General features: G+C 46.5%; 9 protein-coding genes across 9 annotated transcripts; 4 read left to right on the forward strand and 5 right to left on the reverse strand.

Moving 5' to 3' along the window:
* Positions 1 to 37: 37 nt before the first annotated feature.
* Positions 38 to 1,112, forward strand: JR316_0007181 (uncharacterized protein; the record flags this gene model as incomplete). The annotated part of the gene is made up of 2 exons (XM_047892924.1): positions 38 to 811; positions 861 to 1,112. 2 exons carry the CDS (start codon positions 38 to 40, stop codon positions 1,110 to 1,112), a joined length of 1,026 nt encoding a protein of 341 aa, XP_047748206.1.
* Positions 1,113 to 1,149: 37 nt separating this feature from the next.
* JR316_0007182 (ADP-ribose 1''-phosphate phosphatase) lies at positions 1,150 to 1,653 on the reverse strand (the record flags this gene model as incomplete). Its single annotated transcript, XM_047892925.1, has 2 exons — positions 1,150 to 1,246; positions 1,295 to 1,653. 2 exons carry the CDS (start codon positions 1,651 to 1,653, stop codon positions 1,150 to 1,152), a joined length of 456 nt encoding a protein of 151 aa, XP_047748207.1.
* Positions 1,654 to 5,278: 3,625 nt separating this feature from the next.
* Positions 5,279 to 6,478, reverse strand: JR316_0007183 (putative endo-beta-1,4-glucanase D; the record flags this gene model as incomplete). Its single annotated transcript, XM_047892926.1, has 9 exons — positions 5,279 to 5,301; positions 5,360 to 5,416; positions 5,476 to 5,557; positions 5,620 to 5,660; positions 5,724 to 5,876; positions 5,939 to 5,976; positions 6,036 to 6,175; positions 6,289 to 6,354; positions 6,434 to 6,478. 9 exons carry the CDS (start codon positions 6,476 to 6,478, stop codon positions 5,279 to 5,281), a joined length of 645 nt encoding a protein of 214 aa, XP_047748208.1.
* A 3,506-nt stretch (positions 6,479 to 9,984) lies between these two features.
* Positions 9,985 to 11,444, reverse strand: JR316_0007184 (putative endo-beta-1,4-glucanase D; the record flags this gene model as incomplete). The annotated part of the gene is made up of 10 exons (XM_047892927.1): positions 9,985 to 10,002; positions 10,058 to 10,115; positions 10,170 to 10,338; positions 10,397 to 10,456; positions 10,508 to 10,586; positions 10,637 to 10,677; positions 10,735 to 10,919; positions 10,979 to 11,178; positions 11,240 to 11,305; positions 11,367 to 11,444. 10 exons carry the CDS (start codon positions 11,442 to 11,444, stop codon positions 9,985 to 9,987), a joined length of 954 nt encoding a protein of 317 aa, XP_047748209.1.
* A 1,053-nt stretch (positions 11,445 to 12,497) lies between these two features.
* JR316_0007185 (Vacuolar protein sorting-associated protein 37A) lies at positions 12,498 to 13,201 on the reverse strand (the record flags this gene model as incomplete). Its single annotated transcript, XM_047892928.1, has 4 exons — positions 12,498 to 12,755; positions 12,802 to 12,929; positions 12,979 to 13,106; positions 13,155 to 13,201. The coding sequence occupies 4 exons, from the start codon at positions 13,199 to 13,201 to the stop codon at positions 12,498 to 12,500; spliced, it is 561 nt and encodes a 186-aa protein (XP_047748210.1).
* A 117-nt stretch (positions 13,202 to 13,318) lies between these two features.
* On the forward strand, positions 13,319 to 14,186 carry JR316_0007186 (Exosome complex component rrp40; the record flags this gene model as incomplete). Its single annotated transcript, XM_047892929.1, has 4 exons — positions 13,319 to 13,507; positions 13,566 to 13,715; positions 13,770 to 13,921; positions 13,976 to 14,186. The coding sequence occupies 4 exons, from the start codon at positions 13,319 to 13,321 to the stop codon at positions 14,184 to 14,186; spliced, it is 702 nt and encodes a 233-aa protein (XP_047748211.1).
* Positions 14,187 to 14,307: 121 nt separating this feature from the next.
* Positions 14,308 to 15,005, reverse strand: JR316_0007187 (Chromatin modification-related protein EAF6; the record flags this gene model as incomplete). The annotated part of the gene is made up of 3 exons (XM_047892930.1): positions 14,308 to 14,592; positions 14,650 to 14,835; positions 14,895 to 15,005. 3 exons carry the CDS (start codon positions 15,003 to 15,005, stop codon positions 14,308 to 14,310), a joined length of 582 nt encoding a protein of 193 aa, XP_047748212.1.
* Positions 15,006 to 15,223: 218 nt separating this feature from the next.
* Positions 15,224 to 16,877, forward strand: JR316_0007188 (26S proteasome regulatory subunit 6A-A; the record flags this gene model as incomplete). The annotated part of the gene is made up of 6 exons (XM_047892931.1): positions 15,224 to 15,448; positions 15,505 to 15,630; positions 15,686 to 16,085; positions 16,133 to 16,425; positions 16,484 to 16,784; positions 16,837 to 16,877. The coding sequence occupies 6 exons, from the start codon at positions 15,224 to 15,226 to the stop codon at positions 16,875 to 16,877; spliced, it is 1,386 nt and encodes a 461-aa protein (XP_047748213.1).
* Positions 16,878 to 17,605: 728 nt separating this feature from the next.
* Positions 17,606 to 19,240, forward strand: JR316_0007189 (uncharacterized protein; the record flags this gene model as incomplete). Its single annotated transcript, XM_047892932.1, has 1 exon — positions 17,606 to 19,240. The coding sequence occupies one exon, from the start codon at positions 17,606 to 17,608 to the stop codon at positions 19,238 to 19,240; it is 1,635 nt and encodes a 544-aa protein (XP_047748214.1).
* Positions 19,241 to 20,142: the final 902 nt, after the last annotated feature.

Below are 20,142 nucleotides of genomic sequence, written 5' to 3' on the forward strand. Positions count from 1 at the left end.
TGTATGGGCGGGGAGAGCAGACTGTTGTGTGTATGGGATGCCGTCAGTCGCGAGTTCGACGCCGCTGGATGTTCTCCGGCTCATCTTCAGCTGTCTGCCCTCGCCGGACCTCGCTGTCTGGTGCCGCGTCAACCGCACCGTCCATCCCGTCGCCAAGGAGGCTCTCTACCGCGCCCTCTATCCATCCCGCCGCAATGTCCTCCCTCTCTGTCTCAAGCTCGCCACTGAGCCAGACATCGCCCTCCGCGTCCGCGCTTTCACCATCACCGACGACACCGTAGACATGTTCCTCGGCGTCATCGCAGACGCCCTCCTCAAGCTCCCCCGCCTCCGCGCCCTCTTCCTCTTCATCGGCCCCATGTCCTCCTGGATCCTCCCCCGCCCCGACGCTTGTCCCTTCCAGCTCCACGAGTTCTCCACCAGCTTCTTCTTCGACGAGCCTCTCCAGTCTTTCCTCCAGTCCCAGCGCAGTCTCCTCCACCTCCGCGTCTCTGCCCCCCGCGATCTCTCCCTCTCGCGCGCCATCCGCCCGCCCATGTTCCCCAACCTCGTCTCCATAGCCGCTCCCATGTCCGTCGTCGAGGCAGTCATCCCCGGCCGCCCCGTCCGCAATGTCACTTCCTATCACTTTAATCACCATCCCCCGTCTGTTTCCTGCTTTGCCCGCTCAACATCGCCCGCGGGTGTCCAGCGCCTCATGCTCAACTTTACTTATCTCCAGACTCTTGCGCCTGACCAGCTCGCTGAATTCACTCCCAATCTCAAGTCATTCACTATAGACGCAGATGCCATCAAGCCAGATGACTACGAGGTGCGTCTGCCACCACCATTCATCCTCAAAACTCACTCATTCCCTCTAGATGGTAGACCAGTTAACTGAGTGGATAGAAGAGTATCTGTCATACGCAAAACATTTAAATTGTCTCATCATCCGCTTTTATCCCGCACTATCCAGTGTCCCCTGTCAAGAGATTGACTTTTCTGATATGATCACAAGTATCTTTGCTGCCTCGGTCCATCTCGAGCATGTTATCGTACTATTTAACGGCGTCAAGGCAAAATATGTCTGTAGACAACCACCAGGCCAAGATTGGTATATTGTCAACGATTAATCAACTTTTTTCTTGCAAAATAAAGTGTATGACCCTATCAATCCGTGGAGTATACCGTCATAGTAACTTTTAAATCTTTCAAAACAGCCTCAGTCTCTTGCCATGGAACACCAAATTTGCCAGAGTTGAACCGACTACAAGACGTTAGCAAGCCACCCCTCTCGAGATGATTCTACACACACCAAGCATGCAACGGCTTATTCGACACATTCTTTTCCAGCAAATCCATCACCGCCGCCCTTGTCGCAGCCAGAATCTGCGCCGGCGCATCCTTCCGGCGCCCATACGCGCGCGATGTGAACAGGCACGCGATATCATGCGCGTCGTCTCCCGGAATCAGCAGACACGTCCCGACGAGCGACTCCCCGTGCGCCTGGCAGTGCGCGCGGTACACGCCGTACGCCGCCGGATAGATATCGCGGAACGCAAGTGCGATCCCGCTGCCCCATGCACCGTGCGTGTTGCATGCGTGCACGAGGATGGTACCTGCAGGCGCGCTGAAGAGGGAGGCTTTGATGTGCGAGATGGTGTTGGTGCCCATGTCGTGTTAGGATGCCTCGCTCGAGTCACAGTGTCGTGTGCAAGGTGGCAAGGCCTGCCCTAAGGCTTTGATGGCGTCTTGGGCCGGACTGAACGATCCTACGTCGTGGCTGGTGAGTTCTGCACCTCTAGATGGCTTATGGCTCAACTTACATAACTTGACGATAACAGATGTTCTTGAATACGTATACATCTAGTCGTGGTTAATCAAGCTGCCTCCAAACTACGTAGCGGCTTCTCTCGCTTTGTGTAGGACACGGTTTGCTTCTGGTTCTCGTTAATCAATAGGATGATATTCGTTTCTTGCTCTTTGCTCTTTGCTTGATCGCGTTTGATCCTTCTAGATCAGAGCATGCCCTGGCCCTTCTGAGTTCTCTACGTACGTACGCGTGACTCCTGCTTCAAGCTTTGGATTTGAGGGTGCATTCATTCATTCATTTAAGCCTTCATTCCCATCAAACACGTACCGGTTTTAACACTTCTCTTCAAGAATAGACAGACCGTGTGCCAAAGTCGTCCATCGTCTACCGTCCCTATCAGCTGGCCTGCCCTAAGGTCTCCCAATCGTTGGCGCCTATTTAACACCCACCCCCCATCTCTCTCTGCTTTCTCCTTGGACTACGGTGTAAGCACTGTTTCCCCTCATCGGGGCCCTCCTCGTCGTAGGTGGTACGTGACTTTTCTCTGTCTCTGTCTCTCTCTCTTCACATTGGTTAGTCGAAGCTGAACGTAAACCTTTCGTAGGTGCTCGTAATGTTGTATTCGGTAGCGGCCAAAGCCACGACCAACACTTAAACACTGAGCAGACTGCCTACACTGAGCAGATGCCGACACTCATAATACCACATACTGAGCAACTGCCGACATGAAGCAGATGCAGACACTACGCAACTTAGAAGGTAAGCCAACTGTCACTTATCACTTATCACCACCACCTCTATGCACCACGGAACCTCGCGCGCTAACTTTTTCTCTGAGCAGTTTGCCAATATTTACAATAAATATTGAGCAACTGCCGACACTTAGCAACTCGGGAAGGTAAGCCTCTTCTCACTTATCTCCACCACCACTGTGCACCGCGGAACCTTGCGCGCTAACTTTTACTCTGAGCAGTTGCCGACACTTACACTTACACTTACATTGAGCAACTGCCGACACGAAGCAGATGCCGACACTACGCAACTCAAGGAGGTAAGCCAACTGTCACTTATCACCACTACCACTATGCACCACGGAACCTCGCGCGCTAACTTTTCCTCTGAGCAGTTGCCAATATTTACAATAAATATTGAGCAACTGCCGACACTTAGCAACTCAGGAAGGTAAGCCGATTCTCACTTATCTCCACCACCACTGTGCACCACAGAACCTTGCGCGCCAACTTTTTTCCTCTGAGCAGTTGCAGACATTTACACTTACACTTACACCGAGCAACTGCCGCCACGAAGCAGATGCCGACACTACGCAACTCAAGGAGGTAAGCCAACTGTCACTTATCATCACTATGCACCACGGAACCTCGCGCGCTAACTTTTCCTTTCAGCAGTTGCCGACATTTAGTAAACACTAAATACTGAGCAGACTGCCTACACTGAGCAGCTGCCAAGATTTATCAGCTCAAAAATGTAAGCCATCTCCCACCCCTCACCACCACCACCGCTGCCACTATGCACCACGGAACCTCGCACGCTAACCTTTTTCCCTCTCCCCTCTCACCCAGTGGCAACCCAATTTCGGGCAGAAATCAAATAACCCAGGCCACATATTACGTTCATCTCCTCCCGTACCCATCATACCTTCCACGTCATTTAGTGTATTGTCAAAACTTCCTACTCTGACTGTGTTAGTTTTGTTTGTGTATGGGTTTTTTTTATGTGTAGGAGACGGGTTTTGGTCCTCTTGTCAATTGATCAAACTGTTTCTTGCTCTTTTTCGGGTGTGATTGGTACTTTGAGAGATATATAAGGCTGTCTGTGGTATATGTGTGTGGGCCGGTGCTCAGGCCCAGTCACTAGTGAAAAGCTACAATGTAAAAAATGCGATTGCGCTTCGTTGTGCGTTCAGTAAAATTTTGCCTCCTGCAGCAGGTAAACGTTAAAACTCGCGGGTCCTACATGCACTCTTATCCAGCAAATCCCGCCCTGCTGCCCCATGCCGTTTTGGTAAGCCTTTCGCTAAATCGCTCGAGGTAGTTACAGTATCGTGTGCGAGCTGGCAAGGCCTGCCCTAAGGCATTGATGGCGTCTACTTGTTGCTCCCTCCTTCACTGGGCCAGACTGGTTCCCTCATCAGAACGATTCTACACCATGGGTGGTGAGTTCTGTACCTCTAAACAGCTCAGATGGCTTAACTTACATACCCCAACGATAGCAGATGTTCTTGAAGACGTATACATTTGGTTGTGTGACTAGCGGCTTCTCTTGCGATTGCGATTTAATGATGGCGCATGGTAACTCAATATTCTTCATCGTGTTATCGCGCTTTGTGTAGGAAACGGTTTGCTTCTATTTCTCGTCAATTAATAAGATTGGTTTCCTGCTCTTTGCTCGATATCGTGTGATCATCCTTTCAAATCAGAGCGTGCCCTGGCCCCTCTCTACATGACTCTGTGGCTTTTAGCTTTGAGGGTGTATTCATTTAAGCTTTCATTCCGATCAAGCACGTACCGTTTTTAACTCTTCACTCTTCAAGAATAGACAGACCGTGTGCAAAGTCGTCCACTGTCAGCTGGCCTGCCCTAAGGTCCCCATCGATGGCGTCTATTTAACACCCTGCCCCCACCTCTGCTTTCTCCTTGGCCTGTGTAATACACGGTTCCCCATCCCATCGGGGCCCTCCTCGTCGTAGGTGGTACGTGACTTTGCCCTCTCTCTCTCTTCTCCCACATTGGTCAGGTCTAAACTGAACGCCAACCTTCTGTAGGTGCTCGTGGTGTTGTATTCGGTTGTGGCCTTGCCACTGCCGACACTCAGCAGCTCAGAAATGTAAGCCATCTCTCACTTATCACCACATCATCACAGAAACCTCGCGCGCTAACCTTTTCCCTCTCCCCTCTCATCCAGTGGTATCACCAATTTTCGGGCTGCATCGCACTCCGCCCTTGCCTCTACACCCGTAGACTCGGGCAGACTGCCATTCTCGTATGTTTTGGGGCCCCACACGTCGATTTCTCGCGGTGTGGGGCCCCAATCCGTCGAGCTTACCTTTCAAATCAAATAACCCAGGCCACATACCATATATTATGTTCATCCCCTCCCTTGCCCATCATACCTTTTGCGCTGGTTAGTGTATTGTCAAGCCTCCTGCTCTGACTGTGCTAGTTTTGTTTGGGTATCGGTTTTTTTCATGTGTAGGAGACAGGTTTTGGTCCTCTTGTCAATTGATCAAACTGTTTCTTGCTCTTTTTCTTGTGTGATTGGTACTTTGAGAGAGAGATAAGGCTGTCTGTGGTGTGTATGTGTGGTGCCAGTGCTCAGCTCAGTTCCATGTTGCCAGCCACTGGTGAAAAGTCACAATGTGCAAGAAATGTGTTTTATTGTTGTAAAAACAATTTGCTGACATGTGGGATACGAAAATTTGCATCTCCCATTGCGCATCGTTGTGCTTTCAATCAAATGTCGCCTCCTTCAGCAGGTAAACACCGCAGGTCCTACATGCGCACACACACATCAGGCATGTCCAACAATCAATGGAATACAACACAGTACCTGGTGGCGTGTAGCTCGAGAGGCCGAATAGCGACGTTACGATACCCGGAGAGGTGGCTGGTAGACAACCAATAAGCATAAACATGGAAGGGTTTTTCGATGAAGCTTCGACTTACGGGTGTATGCGCCTGGGAAGCTAACAGTCGCAGGAGTTTTAGGCGACGAAGAGCCAGTTACGGAAATTTGAGCACAGCTCATCTGTTTAAGTGGTAACGTTATATCTCCCGAACAATTATAAACAAGAAATTTCCAAGACGTACATAGAACTGAGCGCCTGGGTATGATGTCGCAGCCTGCAGCGCTATAGTCAAAAATCTGATTTAAGAAACATATTAACGATGGAAAGATGGAGAAGGATTCTTACCAATCGCTTCGGCACGGAAGAGGTATTGCCCAGACGCGATGCAAGTTGGAACAGTGAATGTGGCGTTACCGCCGTTCACAAAAAGAACATCCGAGCCCCATTGGCCGGTGGTAGCGTTGTATCCAATCTGACCGATCTTAAACCACTTGAGGCCTATCATCACATCCTTGAATTTCGGAACGTGGCAGCCTCTCTGTTACGAGTCGATAACATACCTGTCACCGTGGATTGGGTGGCAGACGGAACCTCCGCCCTGAATGCAGAGTTAAATTGTTAATTAAATTAAACCAGCGATTTTTTTTTTTTGCTTACAGGTAGGCTAGGATTGGCCCTTTGTTGGTGGGGTCAATAGGGTCTGAAGGGTCAGGGCCGGTGTATCCAGCAGAGGTTCTGTGGAATTGCGCCGTGATCCTGTCACCGGCGTTGACAGGGATGACCACATCAGAAACGGGCTGGATGAAGTTGGTGTTGCATATTATGTTGTTAGACGTCAAATCTGTTATTGCCTTTGAATGGGAGACGTCAGCTAGGCCGTCCTCGCATATGCATAAAAGATGAAACAGACAGAGTTTGAAGTTGGAACTCGAACACCGACGCCATGACCTTGATCGATACCGTTAACAGCGACAGCCTAAAGAAGTGCAATTTGAGCCTTTGACAACAGAAAAGACGGAAGTGGTATATACCGAGAAAACAGTTTTAGCGCTTACAGCGCATGCACCCACAATAAGAGATAACAAAGTGACCGACAGCATGTTTGGGAGAGTCGGGACTGGTAACTTGAAATTTGTGGCCTAGTAGCTGACTCAGTCCTGTCGTTTTTAAACCTGATAACCACGGGTCGCTGTTAAAACGCGACTAGAAGCACATGGAGGTTGACTTTACGAATTCGAACTACTCTATAAGAAGCATGTTAAGTCGCGTGGTTTTGTCATGCCACTTGGAGTGATTTACCTTTTATGTTGTAAAATTTTTCATGCGAGGGTTTCAACGACATAACCAGAAGAGCAGCCGCCATTCGAAGTCTGGTCAGGGGACCACAAAGTTAGGTCAGTATCTGTGCCATGAGACAAGGGATACTCACTGAAAGCGAGATTTCAGCGAAGAAAGGGAGGACGATGCCTTTCTAGTGTCATCGTTGCAAAGCAATAGAATCAAGCTCGGCGTTGGCTATCAGTAGCGTTTGGGAAACGGTTGATCGGTATTTCAGAAAAGGAAATATATGGGGTGACACGACACGGTATAGTTGATTGTTGGGATTGAAAGATAGCCAAAATAGGCCAAAGTTCTATGGACGAAGTTCGGCGCTAAAACCTCGAAAGGTAAGGCTGGCTGCTTGAGCGCTGTTTGTGGTTAATACTACTTGAGAAATGATAAAGTAGACATACCTAAACGTAATAGATATTGAAACAGGGAAAATAAACTGGAGCAAACGAAATTATCACAAAACCATCGTTGTAGCTTTGGACAAACCTTGGACAAACCTGAGAACATCTTGACATTACGTCACTATATCCCGGCCCGCAGGACCGCTGTTTGCCCCGGTTTACCGATCTTTGCCACATTGCTATTAATGGCTATTTTTAGGTACGAGAGTCTCTTGGCTTTCTCTCCGAAAACTTGGACGACAAATACGATGAGTTACAAGAGGCCTAAAATACGCTGAATTTTATGGAATATAAAACATGATTTTATATGATAGAATCTCTGGATGATATACATGATATCGATGACTCGAAGTGAATGAAAGAGTTCATAAAGGTGGATGGGCCAAGATTTATCTTAAAGGCATTGGCTGTACTGATTTGACCAATAATGTCAGCGCCCTTCATGATATTAAATGTGATAGTACATACATAATCATTAGATTTCACGCATGTGTATGGAGAAGCACAAGTAGTGGCGCCGGTGTATCTATTCGAATGTCATTTTTATCAACAATGTCCTCTACAGCTTTCAAGTTAATTCTTACCCAATTCCACCACACTGTCCATAATGTGCCACGGTTGCTCCAGATGATGTAGGAGTGGAGCTAGAAGCTGGAGCAGTTGATGTGGGAGAGGAGGCTACCGTCGTTGATGAACTAGGGGCCGGTGAACTTCCACTGCTCCCACTGCAGCTGAACACAGAGGGTCCTATTGGCTAATTAGACATCATAACGCGTGATGAAAATATAAACATACCTGGAATTGTGTAGGACTTCAAGTTGTTGTAAATGTTGACAGTAATTCCAGGGTCACTTCCTACATTAGCGTAAATTAGCATTTCTGTGTTAATTCATCAATGATGGTATGTGTTTCTTACCTTTGTAAGCGCCCGGGAAGCTTACGGTTGCCGGTGACGTACTTCCGCCTCCGGTTATTTGGATCTGAGCGCATTCCATCTAATATCAACGGAGTCAATGGGGAAAGAAATTTGGAAAGAAATTAGAAAATACAACAAACATATAGCTGAGCACCTGGATACGATTCGGCAGCATGCAAAGCTGCAAAAAGAGATACTTCAGCATATCCATCAATAAAAAGTTCGCAACACATACCGATAAGCTCAACACGAAGCAAGTATTGTCCTGGCGCAATGCAGCTTGGAATCGAAAAGCTGACCTTTCCTTGATTGGAGATAAGTTTGTCCACTGCCCAGCTTCCACTGCTATCAAGACCGTCATGGTAAATTTTGAACCAATTCAAACCGGTGACAGTGCTCTGTGTAGCGTTGTTAACCTTTGCCCTTTATGCAGTTTAGCTTATATTAGCACATTGTTTGGGAAAATGAAAACTGACAAGTATGCAAGGATGGGGCCTTTGTGTGAAGGATCGATGGGGTCAGCTGGGTCATTTGTTCCGGCGCTAGTGAGCGTGTGGTGCCATTCAGCGGTGACTTGAGCTCCTGCAGGTACCGGAATAACTGTCGTTGAAACAGGCTGGTGGTACGGGTTGATCCCTCCATTGCAAATCAAATCATTCGAAGTAACATCTGTAATAGGCTGCCATAAATCGAATCAACACTTGCCAGCGGTACTACTGAGTAACGGGTTACATACACCATCGTAATCGGGTACACGAATACCGTTTATGTGTCCTTGAGAAACGCCATTGACCCAAAGTGTCTAGCAATGGCGACTAAGTTAGCAAGGTAGTCCTTTAGCCCTGCGATAAATTGTTCATATTACCTGGAAAATAGTGTGAGCGGAGGCAGAGTTTGCAATCAAAAAAACAGTTGCTATTGAGTTGGAGAGCTTCATCTTTGCTTGTAGCGTAACTTCGATAGACCTTTTCCGTCTCTTCTTTATATACACATCCACTCAGGCACCTTAAAGATCGAATCTGTAGTCGAAACACATAAAACTTAATGACTATGGGTCAGTTCCTATAAATAACTCAATATCTAAAAATACGACTCGAGATATCACAGGACGAAGCGAATACTAACATCATTCTACGTGAATTATGAGTGTAAAATAACCAAGACTCGTAAAAAACGCGTGAAATTCGGAGCATTAAAGGTATGTAATTTCCTGACTGGTGGAAAACAGGGAGTACCGGCCATGTGCTTAGCAAGTCCATTCGCTTCATACGACCATGTTCATCCGTTAAGTATCCGATATTTGATCCATTGGTGTCGATTGGTTGAAGGTATTAGACTTTATAGGATTTCGCTCATCGGAAGTAATAAATATGCCCATTAGCACCGAAGCTTCATTCCTTGGCAAATTTAAGGAGTGCTTAACTAGGCTTAACTGCGCTTAAATTGGAAGAATGTGTGCAGGTTTTCCTTGGGTACCCCGCGGGGTCGAGCAGGCGTGCTTACCTCGTGAGAGCTGGTGAGGTCATTGCAATGTTCATCATCATATGATAAACAAAGACTTAATAAGAAGTACGCTGCCCAGAACATCGAGATCGCAAACAACCGGGATTTATCCTGATTTACAGCGCGATGCCGTGAAATACGCGGTGTACAGTCTTGTACAGTGAGCAAGTACGGAGAAGAGCCGACCGGATCTCGCAAAGATTTTCAATGACAGATCGTTTATTATCTTAAAAGCTTGACAGCTTGATGCGGGTGCGAAGTAGATGAGAAACTTGAAGAGACCAATGGCAGAGAAAGCGTTTAAAACCTTTGGTTTCTGTTGAGGACGACGACTTGGATTGATAAAAGAAGTCCCGGATTCGAGAGAGACAGAATAATGCAATTTTGTGTTGTAAAATATAATGTATGGTAGAATAGTTAGAAGAAGTCGAAAGTAGCAAATGTACTTTAGATCTTAGCGACATTGACTGTACTGTTGACAGTCTCAGTAAAAATTTTAAATTTCCATCCAAGGTCTAGAAACTTACATAGTCGTTAGATTTCACGCAAGTGTAAGGTGCCTTGCATGATGTGGCTCCGGTATAGCTAAAGAGTTCGGTAAGAAATAATATAGTAGATTATGTGACAGTAGAAGCTTACCCTATGCCGCCACATTGTCCCCATTGATCAACAGTCCCAGACGGTCCCGGATTTGCAGACGTTGGGGTAGTAGTGCTCGAAACAGTAGTTCTAGATGTTGGGGTTGAAGAAACCGAGGTTACTGGGTTTGGGTTTGGGTTACCACCGCTGCAGGTGAAGACGGATGGCCCTAAAGTTTCATTATCGATACATAAACGAATGCGCGATGATATTTTTTTGTAGCTGACCTGGGATTGTATATGAAGTAGCACCGGTATACAAGTTGAATCTGATTCCAGGGTCGCTTCCTGAAAAGAACACGTTAGCAAATTTTAAACGAAGACAAAAACAATACTTACCTGAGTATGCGCCAGGGAAGCTGACAGTGGCAGGAGACGTGTTTCCGCCTCCAGTGATCTCGAGTTGAGCGCATTCCATCTAAGAAGGAAGATGAAATACTGTTTGATACATTGTTTAAAACGACATACGTAAAGTTGAGCACCAGGGTAACTCGACGCGGCGTGAAGTGCTATTGAAATCAAAAGTCAGATTGGTTCTAGTCGGCGAGTAAGTTGAGATATCCAACCTATCAGTTCAACACGAAGAAGATATTGTCCAGCGGGGATACAGTCAGGAATGGTAAAGGTAACCTTGCCCTGATTTTTTATAAGTCTTTCCACTGCCCAGCCATTTGAGTCAAGGCCATCATGATAGATCTTGAACCATTTCAATCCCGTGACGTCAGATTGGGTAGCTGAAGGGACTTGTGCACTGAAGAAAGAGAAGAATGATGAAACAGGTCTGCAGCCTCATGAAAACTGGACACTTACAGGTATGCAAGAACTGGGCCATTGTGTGAAGGGTCGATTGGGTCAGAATGATCACCAGTTTTGCTGGTAAGAGTGTAGTGAAACTGGGCGCTAACTTGGCTGCCAGCGGCCACCTTGATGACAGTAGTGGACACAGGAGTACGGTATGGATTGATTCCACCGTTGCAGATGACGTCCTTCGACGTGACATCAGTGATTGGCTACAGAGTAAGATGCGTCAAAAAGAGTCGCACAACCAAAGAAAATTGGTGGAAAATTTACGCCGTTGTATTCAGGCACTCGAATGCCGTTGAATCGCCCTTGCGATACCCCGTTGACATACAATTCCTATATAATAGTAAGTGGATTAAAATGACATACTATATTTCTTGAGTCACTTTTCACATACCTGGAAAATAGTATGGCCTGAGACGCCGCCAATCGAAAACAGGAGAGCTGTGAGAGCTAGCAACTTGGAGATGGCCATGACTGGTGATGTGTAGAATACACCTCCATAATGCATTTTATACCATTTGGCACTCGGACATTCTGCGCGTTCCGCTGAAATATCGGGATGGCAATGCCCATACCGTGCTCGGTAGATGAGCCCAATTTCAAATCAAGTGTGCAGAGAAGGCTTGAAAGGGTCAGGAAAGAGTTTTCGGACTCAGTTGGTCATAACAAACACAGTGCAAATGCCTCGTTAGTTTGCGTTGCCCTGCGTCACGTTGCATTGAAACCCATAACGTCTATATCCCCAGAGCCTATGATGCAAGAAAAAGCTACCGGGGATGGCAAACAGAAAAGCTTGGCAACCTAGGCGCCAATAAAACGTCTACCCTAGACTGGGTACTAAGCTGTACTAAGTCGGATAGGTGGACCAGAATGTACCGCAGAGGTGCCGAAATTCGTGACGACGAAGAAAGAGCGGAGTACACTCCGACACAAGCGTTGCAACTGAGCAGATAGAAGAAAACCCAAGCCAGGGTTAGTCAATCATTTGGGAGGGAGAAGGCTGAACATGTTTATAATTTACGGAAGTTTACTTTGCTTTTTATTGATACCGTTCAAGCGCATTCGAATGATAGAACGTCTGTTTACGCTGACTTTACCATATCGTCCTCTCTGCTGCATTATGTTCTCTGGCCTGGCACTACGTGTGTAATCAGATGTTTTGACGTGATTGTCATTGAAGAAAGAATACAGACATGCCATTTACTTCTCGTCATGTTTCCAATTCACGTCCAACTACTTCTTTAATGAAGAGGACTAACCTCTAAAGATGTTCTTCTCCGTAACTTGAGATATTCATCTTTGAAAAGGTTGGAATGTGGTCTTCATGCAGCAACGGGGGGAACCACAGCGCAGTAATATCAATCATAATATACCAAAACTATTTCCATTGGCCCGGAGACGATTAACATTGCAGCCCAATAAGTCCCTTCCTTTCATCGTCCCGGTATCCTCGAAGACAGCCTAGATAATCATAAGTGATTAGAAGGCTTATTGCTTGGTCTTATGATCAACTCGACGTACATATTTAATCCTCTCTCCAAATTACCTGGCCATTAGCCCATTTCTCACCCCATAATGCGCGTTTGTGATAGACCTTCCTCAATTCCTTGAATTCTTTCACAAAATCGTCTACATCCCGCCCACTTTTCGGCGTACCCGTGCCTGACTCAACTGGCAGACTGGATTCCTGTTGGACAAAAGATGTGGCCAGAGCCTCTGATTCTTCATCTTGGGAAGTAGTACTATGCCGCAAACGCATTAAAAGAAATTGTGGGCTAAACCTCTACAATCCGTAAACAATGGCTGTATCGCAATTGTAGGGGTCTCACCTGGTAAACTTCTTTTTGTTCCTTTTCTAATTCTTTCCACCTAGCTTCCAAGCGTTTCGCTTCATCGAACGCATCTTTAGTTTCTGATCTGAGGTCATACAATCGCTGTTGCAAGGCGAGGTTATTTTCTGTTGCAAAGTGAGATTAGTGATTGACTCATGAGACGATACTACGCACTAGCGATAGCTTCGTTGGCAAGTCCAAGCTCAGCTTGCGATTTATAGAGATCTTTCACATAACTAAGGGAGTGAAAAACAGCTTGGAAATATACAGGATCTGAAAGCAAATCCTCTAGGTCTTCGCGTCTAGTTGGATCGTTAGGCGGTGTTCTGATTAGCGACATCTATACGAACGATAAGTGAGCCAGTTCTGGAAAGTCAGTAACAAGGGTTGAGGCCATTGAGGGCAGAAAAGGATGTGATATATTAGATTGGAGTAGTTGTGGGTGAAGTGGCTATTAACCTGTGATCAATCAAACGCGACATATTTGATACTCAGAAACTCAGTCTCAACAATCATGTCCGTTGTCTTCCCCGGAGACTATGTTCCTGCTCAACATGTCAACCTTAAACTTGGGCCCGGCCTCTTGCAGACATCCAGTATAAAGTCAGAAAACACCGACTCCAATGTGATTGCGACTCGTGCAGGTATACTCAATCATTCAGCAAATCGCAGTAAATGGTGGATAGAAAGTAATTCACGGCGCGTAAGGAGTTGATTCTTTCCATCATATATGTCGTTTCACGATTCTCTTACGACTCCAGTATGTTCCTGCTGCCCAAGAATTGGTTATTGGGTCTATTATACAAAAAGTTGGTGAAGGGTTTCGAGTAGACATTGGCGCTGCCCACCCCGCGTCGTTAGACTCTCTTGCCTTCGAAGGTGCAACAAAAAGGAACAAGCCAAATCTTAAAGTGCGTTCAGCTGACTTGTTGTAGTGTTATAGGCGCTGATGCGCGACTGCTTAGGTTGGATGCCTTGTATATGCACGCGTTTCTCTTGCTCACAAGGACATGGAGCCGGAATTAGAGTGCTTTGACGCCCAAACACGTAAATCTGAAGGATTTGGCGAACTGAAAGGTGGTTTTGTTGTCCGATGCAGTTTGAAAATGTGCCGAGAGTGAGCTTCTCGATCTCTTTGCTGTTTGCAATTAGAACCAATGTTTTTATAAAGCCTATTGGATCCCAAACACTTTTTGCTCCCCCTTCTGGGAGGACGCTTTCCTTTGGAAGCTGCCGTGGGGGTGAATGGAAGAGTTTGGGTAAGTGCAAAGGAAACTAAACAAACCATAGCCATCGCACGATGTATAGAAGCAGCCGATCCAGATGGAGGAAGCCTAGACGCGGAGGCAGTGAAGGATTTCCTCAACACACTTGACATTTGAATAAAACCTGGTATCATATAAATAAGCTGCGATCTGTGGTATACATACATTATTGTACAATTAATTCCATCTACTTTGTTGGGGACCCAAAACATATCGAGAGCAAAGCTGGCGCTACAAATCAATCGTCATCTGCCAAACGGGCTCTTTTTGTCGGTCTTCGTGAGGAAGCACTTGCTGCGCTGACCAATTCCTCTTCACTATCACCCGTACTGCGGTGGCTGACACTGGCGCGTTTACGTCGTTGATATTCTCTATCCTTAATCTTCTTTTGCTGTGCGACAGTCAACTCCTGATTTCGGGTGGCGGGAGGTACTGCTATTGTAGTGACACCAGGAGTAGGTTGCTTCACAAATTCCTCGGCTGCAGGCGCCGGATCGTCGCCTTCTCCCATCAGCTCGAGGGACTTGACTAACATGTTAATTGCGCGTGAAGAAGGCGCCCCGCAATGCCATGTACTCACCTTTTGGAAGGTCATGCTGCTATTAGAGAATATGCGATCGTGATCGTGAACTTCGTTTCTCCTGCGCCCCGATCCTTGATTTTTGAGGTAGTTTTCGAATCCCTGAATGATATTCCCGCCACTGTGTGCAGCAGTTTCTGTGAGGTATGTGGCTTCGAGGTTGTATATCTGAACTTCTATCTGAGCCTGACCATAGCCACATAAAGTTATCGCATGCGTCTTGGCGAAACTAGCAGAAGACATACCAGCTGCTTGTCTATGGCTCTCTTCTTGGGCAACGCTTGCATGAGTTCCTTTTTGAGAGTCTCGTAGCGGGACCTGTCGTCCGCTGTTGGGACCGCGGCTGGGTCAGCCATGAGGCTTGAGGACTTGGACGAAGGTAGGTTGGCTGCCGCCAATACCCAACCTGAAATGAAACTCTTTATTCGACTTTGTGACCCGGATGCAATTGCCAGTGACTGTTCAGAATTGATGTTTGTCTGTGCTTGGCCCAGAGGTTAATAGGGACGCGTGTCCTATAGGACGCGTCAGTTGGCCCTATTCGATTTATTCATCGTTCTCCTCACAGCTTCAAATGTCTTCAGCACCTCCCTCTAGCAACCCACCTCCCAACCCGGAAAAGAAGCCAGAACCATCGACATCCTCAGATGCTCCAGCTCCTACAGAGGGCCCCGCCCCAATGGATGTCACCCCAGATGTCCCGCCAGAGGAGACCTGGGCCGATATACCAGCCGACATCCTTGCATTAAGCAGCGAGGAAATTGCACAACGAACGAAGCTTATAGACAACGATATCAAGGTGTGCAGCTAATACTCTGTCTGCATACAAATACCAATTATCCGATGTCCTCATAGGTTATGAGGTCAGAAACGTTACGGTTGCAGCACGAGCAAAGCGTAATGAAGGAGAAGATCCGTGATAACAAGGAGAAGATCAAACAAAACAAAGTGTTGCCTTATCTTGTTGGAAACGTTGTGGAGGTGAGCTCTCACTATTCTTGCCTCTGCCAGAAACAATCTTACAAAGTTGTAATAGATTTTGGATATCCACGACGAGGATGAAATAGATGGCGCCAATCAAGACCTTGATTCTATGCGGAAAGGAAAATGTGCAGTCATCAAAACCTCTACACGACAAACTGTCTTCCTTCCTTTGATCGGTCTTGTACCCGCTGAGAAGCTCAAACCTGACGACCTCATTGGTGTCAATAAAGATTCATATCTCGTTCTTGACACTTTGCCGACGGAGTACGATTCACGTGTGAAAGCCATGGAGGTAGATGAGAAACCTACAGAACAGATGGATGTTATTGGTGGTCTCGACAAACAAATCGAAGAAATTATGGAAGCCGTTGTGTGGCCCATAAAAAACTCAGCCAGATTCCAGAAGTTGGGTATCAAGCCTCCAAAAGGGTGTTTGATGTATGGACCACCTGGTACGCAATATGTCTTCCTCCCCGAATATTCGCTAAATTTGGCGTAGGTACCGGGAAGACCCTTCTGGCAAGAGCATGTGCAAATTCTGCGGAAGCTTGCTTCTTGAAGTTGGCGGGTCCTTCACTGGTTCAAATGTTTATTGGAGATGGCGCTAAGCTAGTACGTGACGCATTTGCTCTGGCAAAATCGAAGGCACCTGCCATTATCTTTATCGACGAGCTCGACGCTATTGGCACCAAACGCTTCGATTCAGAAAAGAGTGGGGACCGTGAAGTACAAAGAACGATGCTGGAACTCCTGAATCAGTTGGATGGGTTTGGTAGTGACGACCGAATCAAGGTATGATGCATGCTTGCCAAATTGATGCAAACGATAGCCTAATTTTAGTTGATTGAAGGTTATCGCCGCTACAAATCGAATTGATATTCTTGACCCTGCTTTGCTTCGTTCTGGTCGTCTTGATCGAAAGATAGAATTCCCTCTACCCGACGAAGTTGCTCGAGCCCGAATTCTCACCATCCACTCTCGCAAGTTGAAGGTGGCCCCAGATAATGTGAACTACGCTGAATTGGCAAGGAGTACGGACGAATTCAACGCCGCACAGCTCAAAGCCGTGTGTGTAGAAGCCGGCATGATTGGTTTACGGGAAGGCGCCACTGAGCTGACACACGAACATTTCCTGAGTGGTATTGCAGAAGGTGAGACTTACGACCAGACAACTGTGCATTGTAGAACTAACACTCCTGGCAGTGCAAAGCAAGAAGAAGAATACCCTCATGTATTTCGCCTAGACAACCTATTTTGTCCTCGTTACTCCTGTCGTTTCATTATCATCTCATTAAGGCCAGCTCATTGTAATCATGTGTATAATTCAATATCGGAGGTTTTGTTCGCTGCCAAATTTTGTCAGCAAACTTTGGAGTGATGCTGTGTTGCCCTGTACAGACTAACAAATGCGTGATCTCTAGGGCAAACTTAACCGAACATATTTTAGAGCTTGATATTTATATACGCAACATTACATCTTCTGTTCTCCTCCTCTGGCACAGTTGTTTGGCCATGTCCGCTGTAGTCCTGGGTAGTTAAGAGCTAATCGGATTCATTAGGATTCTTGATCTTTTTTGGAAATGCAGACTCCGGACACGCGATGCGGCGATGGCTCAGGATGCTTAACTCAGACTGCATCTGCACCAATGACAACGTCAGTAGGATTCAATGCTTCATGAGATCGTCGGGCCACGGAGAAGCAAGCAAATAAGCTATATGAAAGTTCTTGCCATGCCCTTCTATCCCACACGCTCCTCTCTCCTTGCTACTCACAAGCCCCTCTGCGATGACCACCACTGGTACCTGCCAACGCCAGAAAGACGCATTATCTTCAGTTTTCAGCTTCAATTCTGCCCATGTTCTCGGCTCTTGTGCGTCCCTAGACGGCATACGTTCTTCTCTGGTCCATTTACTTCCCCGATATCAGATTACGGACACCTTACCGACCAATTTTTTGCTGTATCGCGAAGAGATGTCGCCCACAACCACCAATTTCTATTATCCTAAAGGCATACACTCGCTACCAATCGAATTGTTATCTTCCATATTCGTGTTTGGCGCCGGGTTCGATAATTATGCCGACTCACCATTTCTACTCAAACCGGAGAAGGAGTATGAACCAGTTCCGTCATCAGATTTCCAGGTTGTCGTATCTCATGTTTGTCATCACTGGCGCGAAGTCGCCTTAAGTACGCAGTCATTGTGGACGACTTTGCATTTTGGACATCCGTCCCACATTCCCCGCGCCAAAGCGTATCTCGCACGGTGTTCCAATTCAGCAACTGGTTTGCTGGATATTCTTGTCAATACAGTGTCATACGAAACACACGCACGAGATCCACTCCGCACACTCTATGATTCCGCACTTATCGACATATTCGAGCTTATTGTGCCCCATGTCAAAAGATGGCGCGCGTTTCACCTTAAAATATCTGACCATAATTGCAAAGGTACTGCCAGGCGTTTTCTCAGCAGCTGTGGGCCTGCCCCAAATCTTGAAACTCTACAGCTCTACCATTTTGAAGACTTTCGGACATCACAGCGACTCTTCGAAGCCATCCAAAAGCCTCCAGTGACCATTTTTAGTAACGACTTGCCTCGCTTGAGGAACGTTTCTTTAATCGGAGTCAATCTAGGATGGGATAGTAGCCCTTACCTATCCAACCTAAGGACACTGGAGCTTGCACTACATTCTGAAAATGTTCGACCCTTCTACGTGAGCTGGGATCGTATACTCCAGTCGAGTCCAGGATTGCAGACACTCTGCCTCCACTACTCTGGTCCCAAGGCTACGACGGACGACCCGAGCTCTCAATGGCCCAATGCGGACCAAAAAATTCAATTGAAAGTATTGAAGGAGCTTAGTTTAACCTCTCTCGATCCCGATTATCTCTACGATTTAGTCCAGAGGTTATACTTTCCAAATCTTCAAGTATTGACGTTGGATTTGCCTGACCTTGAGTACACATCCTTCATCACATTGTTGGCAAACCCGGGAATATCACACATAGTGACTGGGACGTCGACATACATTTGCCCTGTGCCCCCAATGGGATCCCTACACAACCTTCAGACCCTTGTAATACGCGCTCTAGATTGTTCACTAAAGAGCTGGATAGAATTCCTGCACTCAATGCCTGAATTACGCAATTTGCAAGTTGATTTCGGCCGTGTAGGGGACCGCGCTTTGTTTTGGTCGGTGTTCACCCAACCAAGTACGGCTCCTGCTTCTGGAAGAGAATTTTCTGCGAAAGGACGTTGTGTTCATGCGGGGATTGTTCTGCCACGACTGGAAAGGTTTAAGTTTGGGGGGATTTTGGGACGAGATATTATTGCCGCATTGGCATATCGATACAAGAATCGAACCAAACTCACTCCTAGCAATCAAATATGGATTATTGGCTGGAATGGACATGTCAAAGCAGATATTGAGCGGGAGAGTCTGATTGAGAGAGGTTTTTGGATGCCCGACGATGAGGACAAAGAAGAGGCAAAAATAATCATTAGGAAATATGACGACCCGGAGGAGGAGGAAATTGAAAGCATCGACGAGGGATATGGAGAAGAAGAAGAAGAAGAAGAAGAAGAGGAGATATTCGAGGATTAAATGGAACTCAATTTACATTCTTGCCGCCCTTTTGGACTCTTTTTTGACTTTTTTTGATGACTTTACTTTTCTGCATTTGCTGTATATTATGGCAATAACTTCATCAAGTTGCATATCATGTCAGACTGCTTTGAAGCGGGGAGGAGGAAACCGTGCTTTTGGTAGATAATATGCATCATATCTACCATCCCTTGCCAGACGCCATCAGTGATCACTGACCCGTCGAGATAAGATATATGTAATGTCACGTGTGAGACGACTGTAGAAAGTTTTGAATTTGCAAAGTTAAAATAACTGCCGTACTCAGGCGTTGACTCCAGCTGTTGCTTTTTCACCGTTCGACTCGACCGCGCTCAAATTATATCTTAGTTGGTCCCCAAAGACAAGCCAGACCAAATCTGATTGTAAGCACAATCTACTGAAAAAGACCGCACCTTCGGCCGATCGCTGCTCCATGCTTTGCAACTAGTTTCCTCCCAACTCAAAATGGCATTCGCAAGTGCTATTCATGACCCACTCTCGATAAACCTAGGGCGCCAAAGAGACGCACTACTATCATGCATCCCTAAAAATTCCAACTATCATGACGCCCTAAAACATGCAAATGCAACACGAGAGCTTCTCTCAATATTGTCCTCTCTTCTAGCTGTACCAGCATTCACTAAACTGGTTGCCGTTTATTTTCGGCCAATCTTGATAGATCTCTGTGCACGGTGGTTAGAGAGTGAAGATAATGTAGAAAACCATTTTGTAACTTTATGCTATCTTCTTGAAGTCCATGAAGAACTTTTCCCGTACGTTCATATCCTTTGTTCTTGTTCATCGCGCTCACTTGTTTCAGTGTATTGAACCAACTATTACTCAAGTACTATAAGAATGGTCCTCTTGCTTATATTGACGGA

The sequence above is a fragment of the Psilocybe cubensis genome, chromosome 6 (genome assembly GCF_017499595.1).
Source record: "Psilocybe cubensis strain MGC-MH-2018 chromosome 6, whole genome shotgun sequence".
In the NCBI taxonomy this organism is placed as follows: Eukaryota; Fungi; Basidiomycota; class Agaricomycetes; order Agaricales; family Agrocybaceae; genus Psilocybe; species Psilocybe cubensis.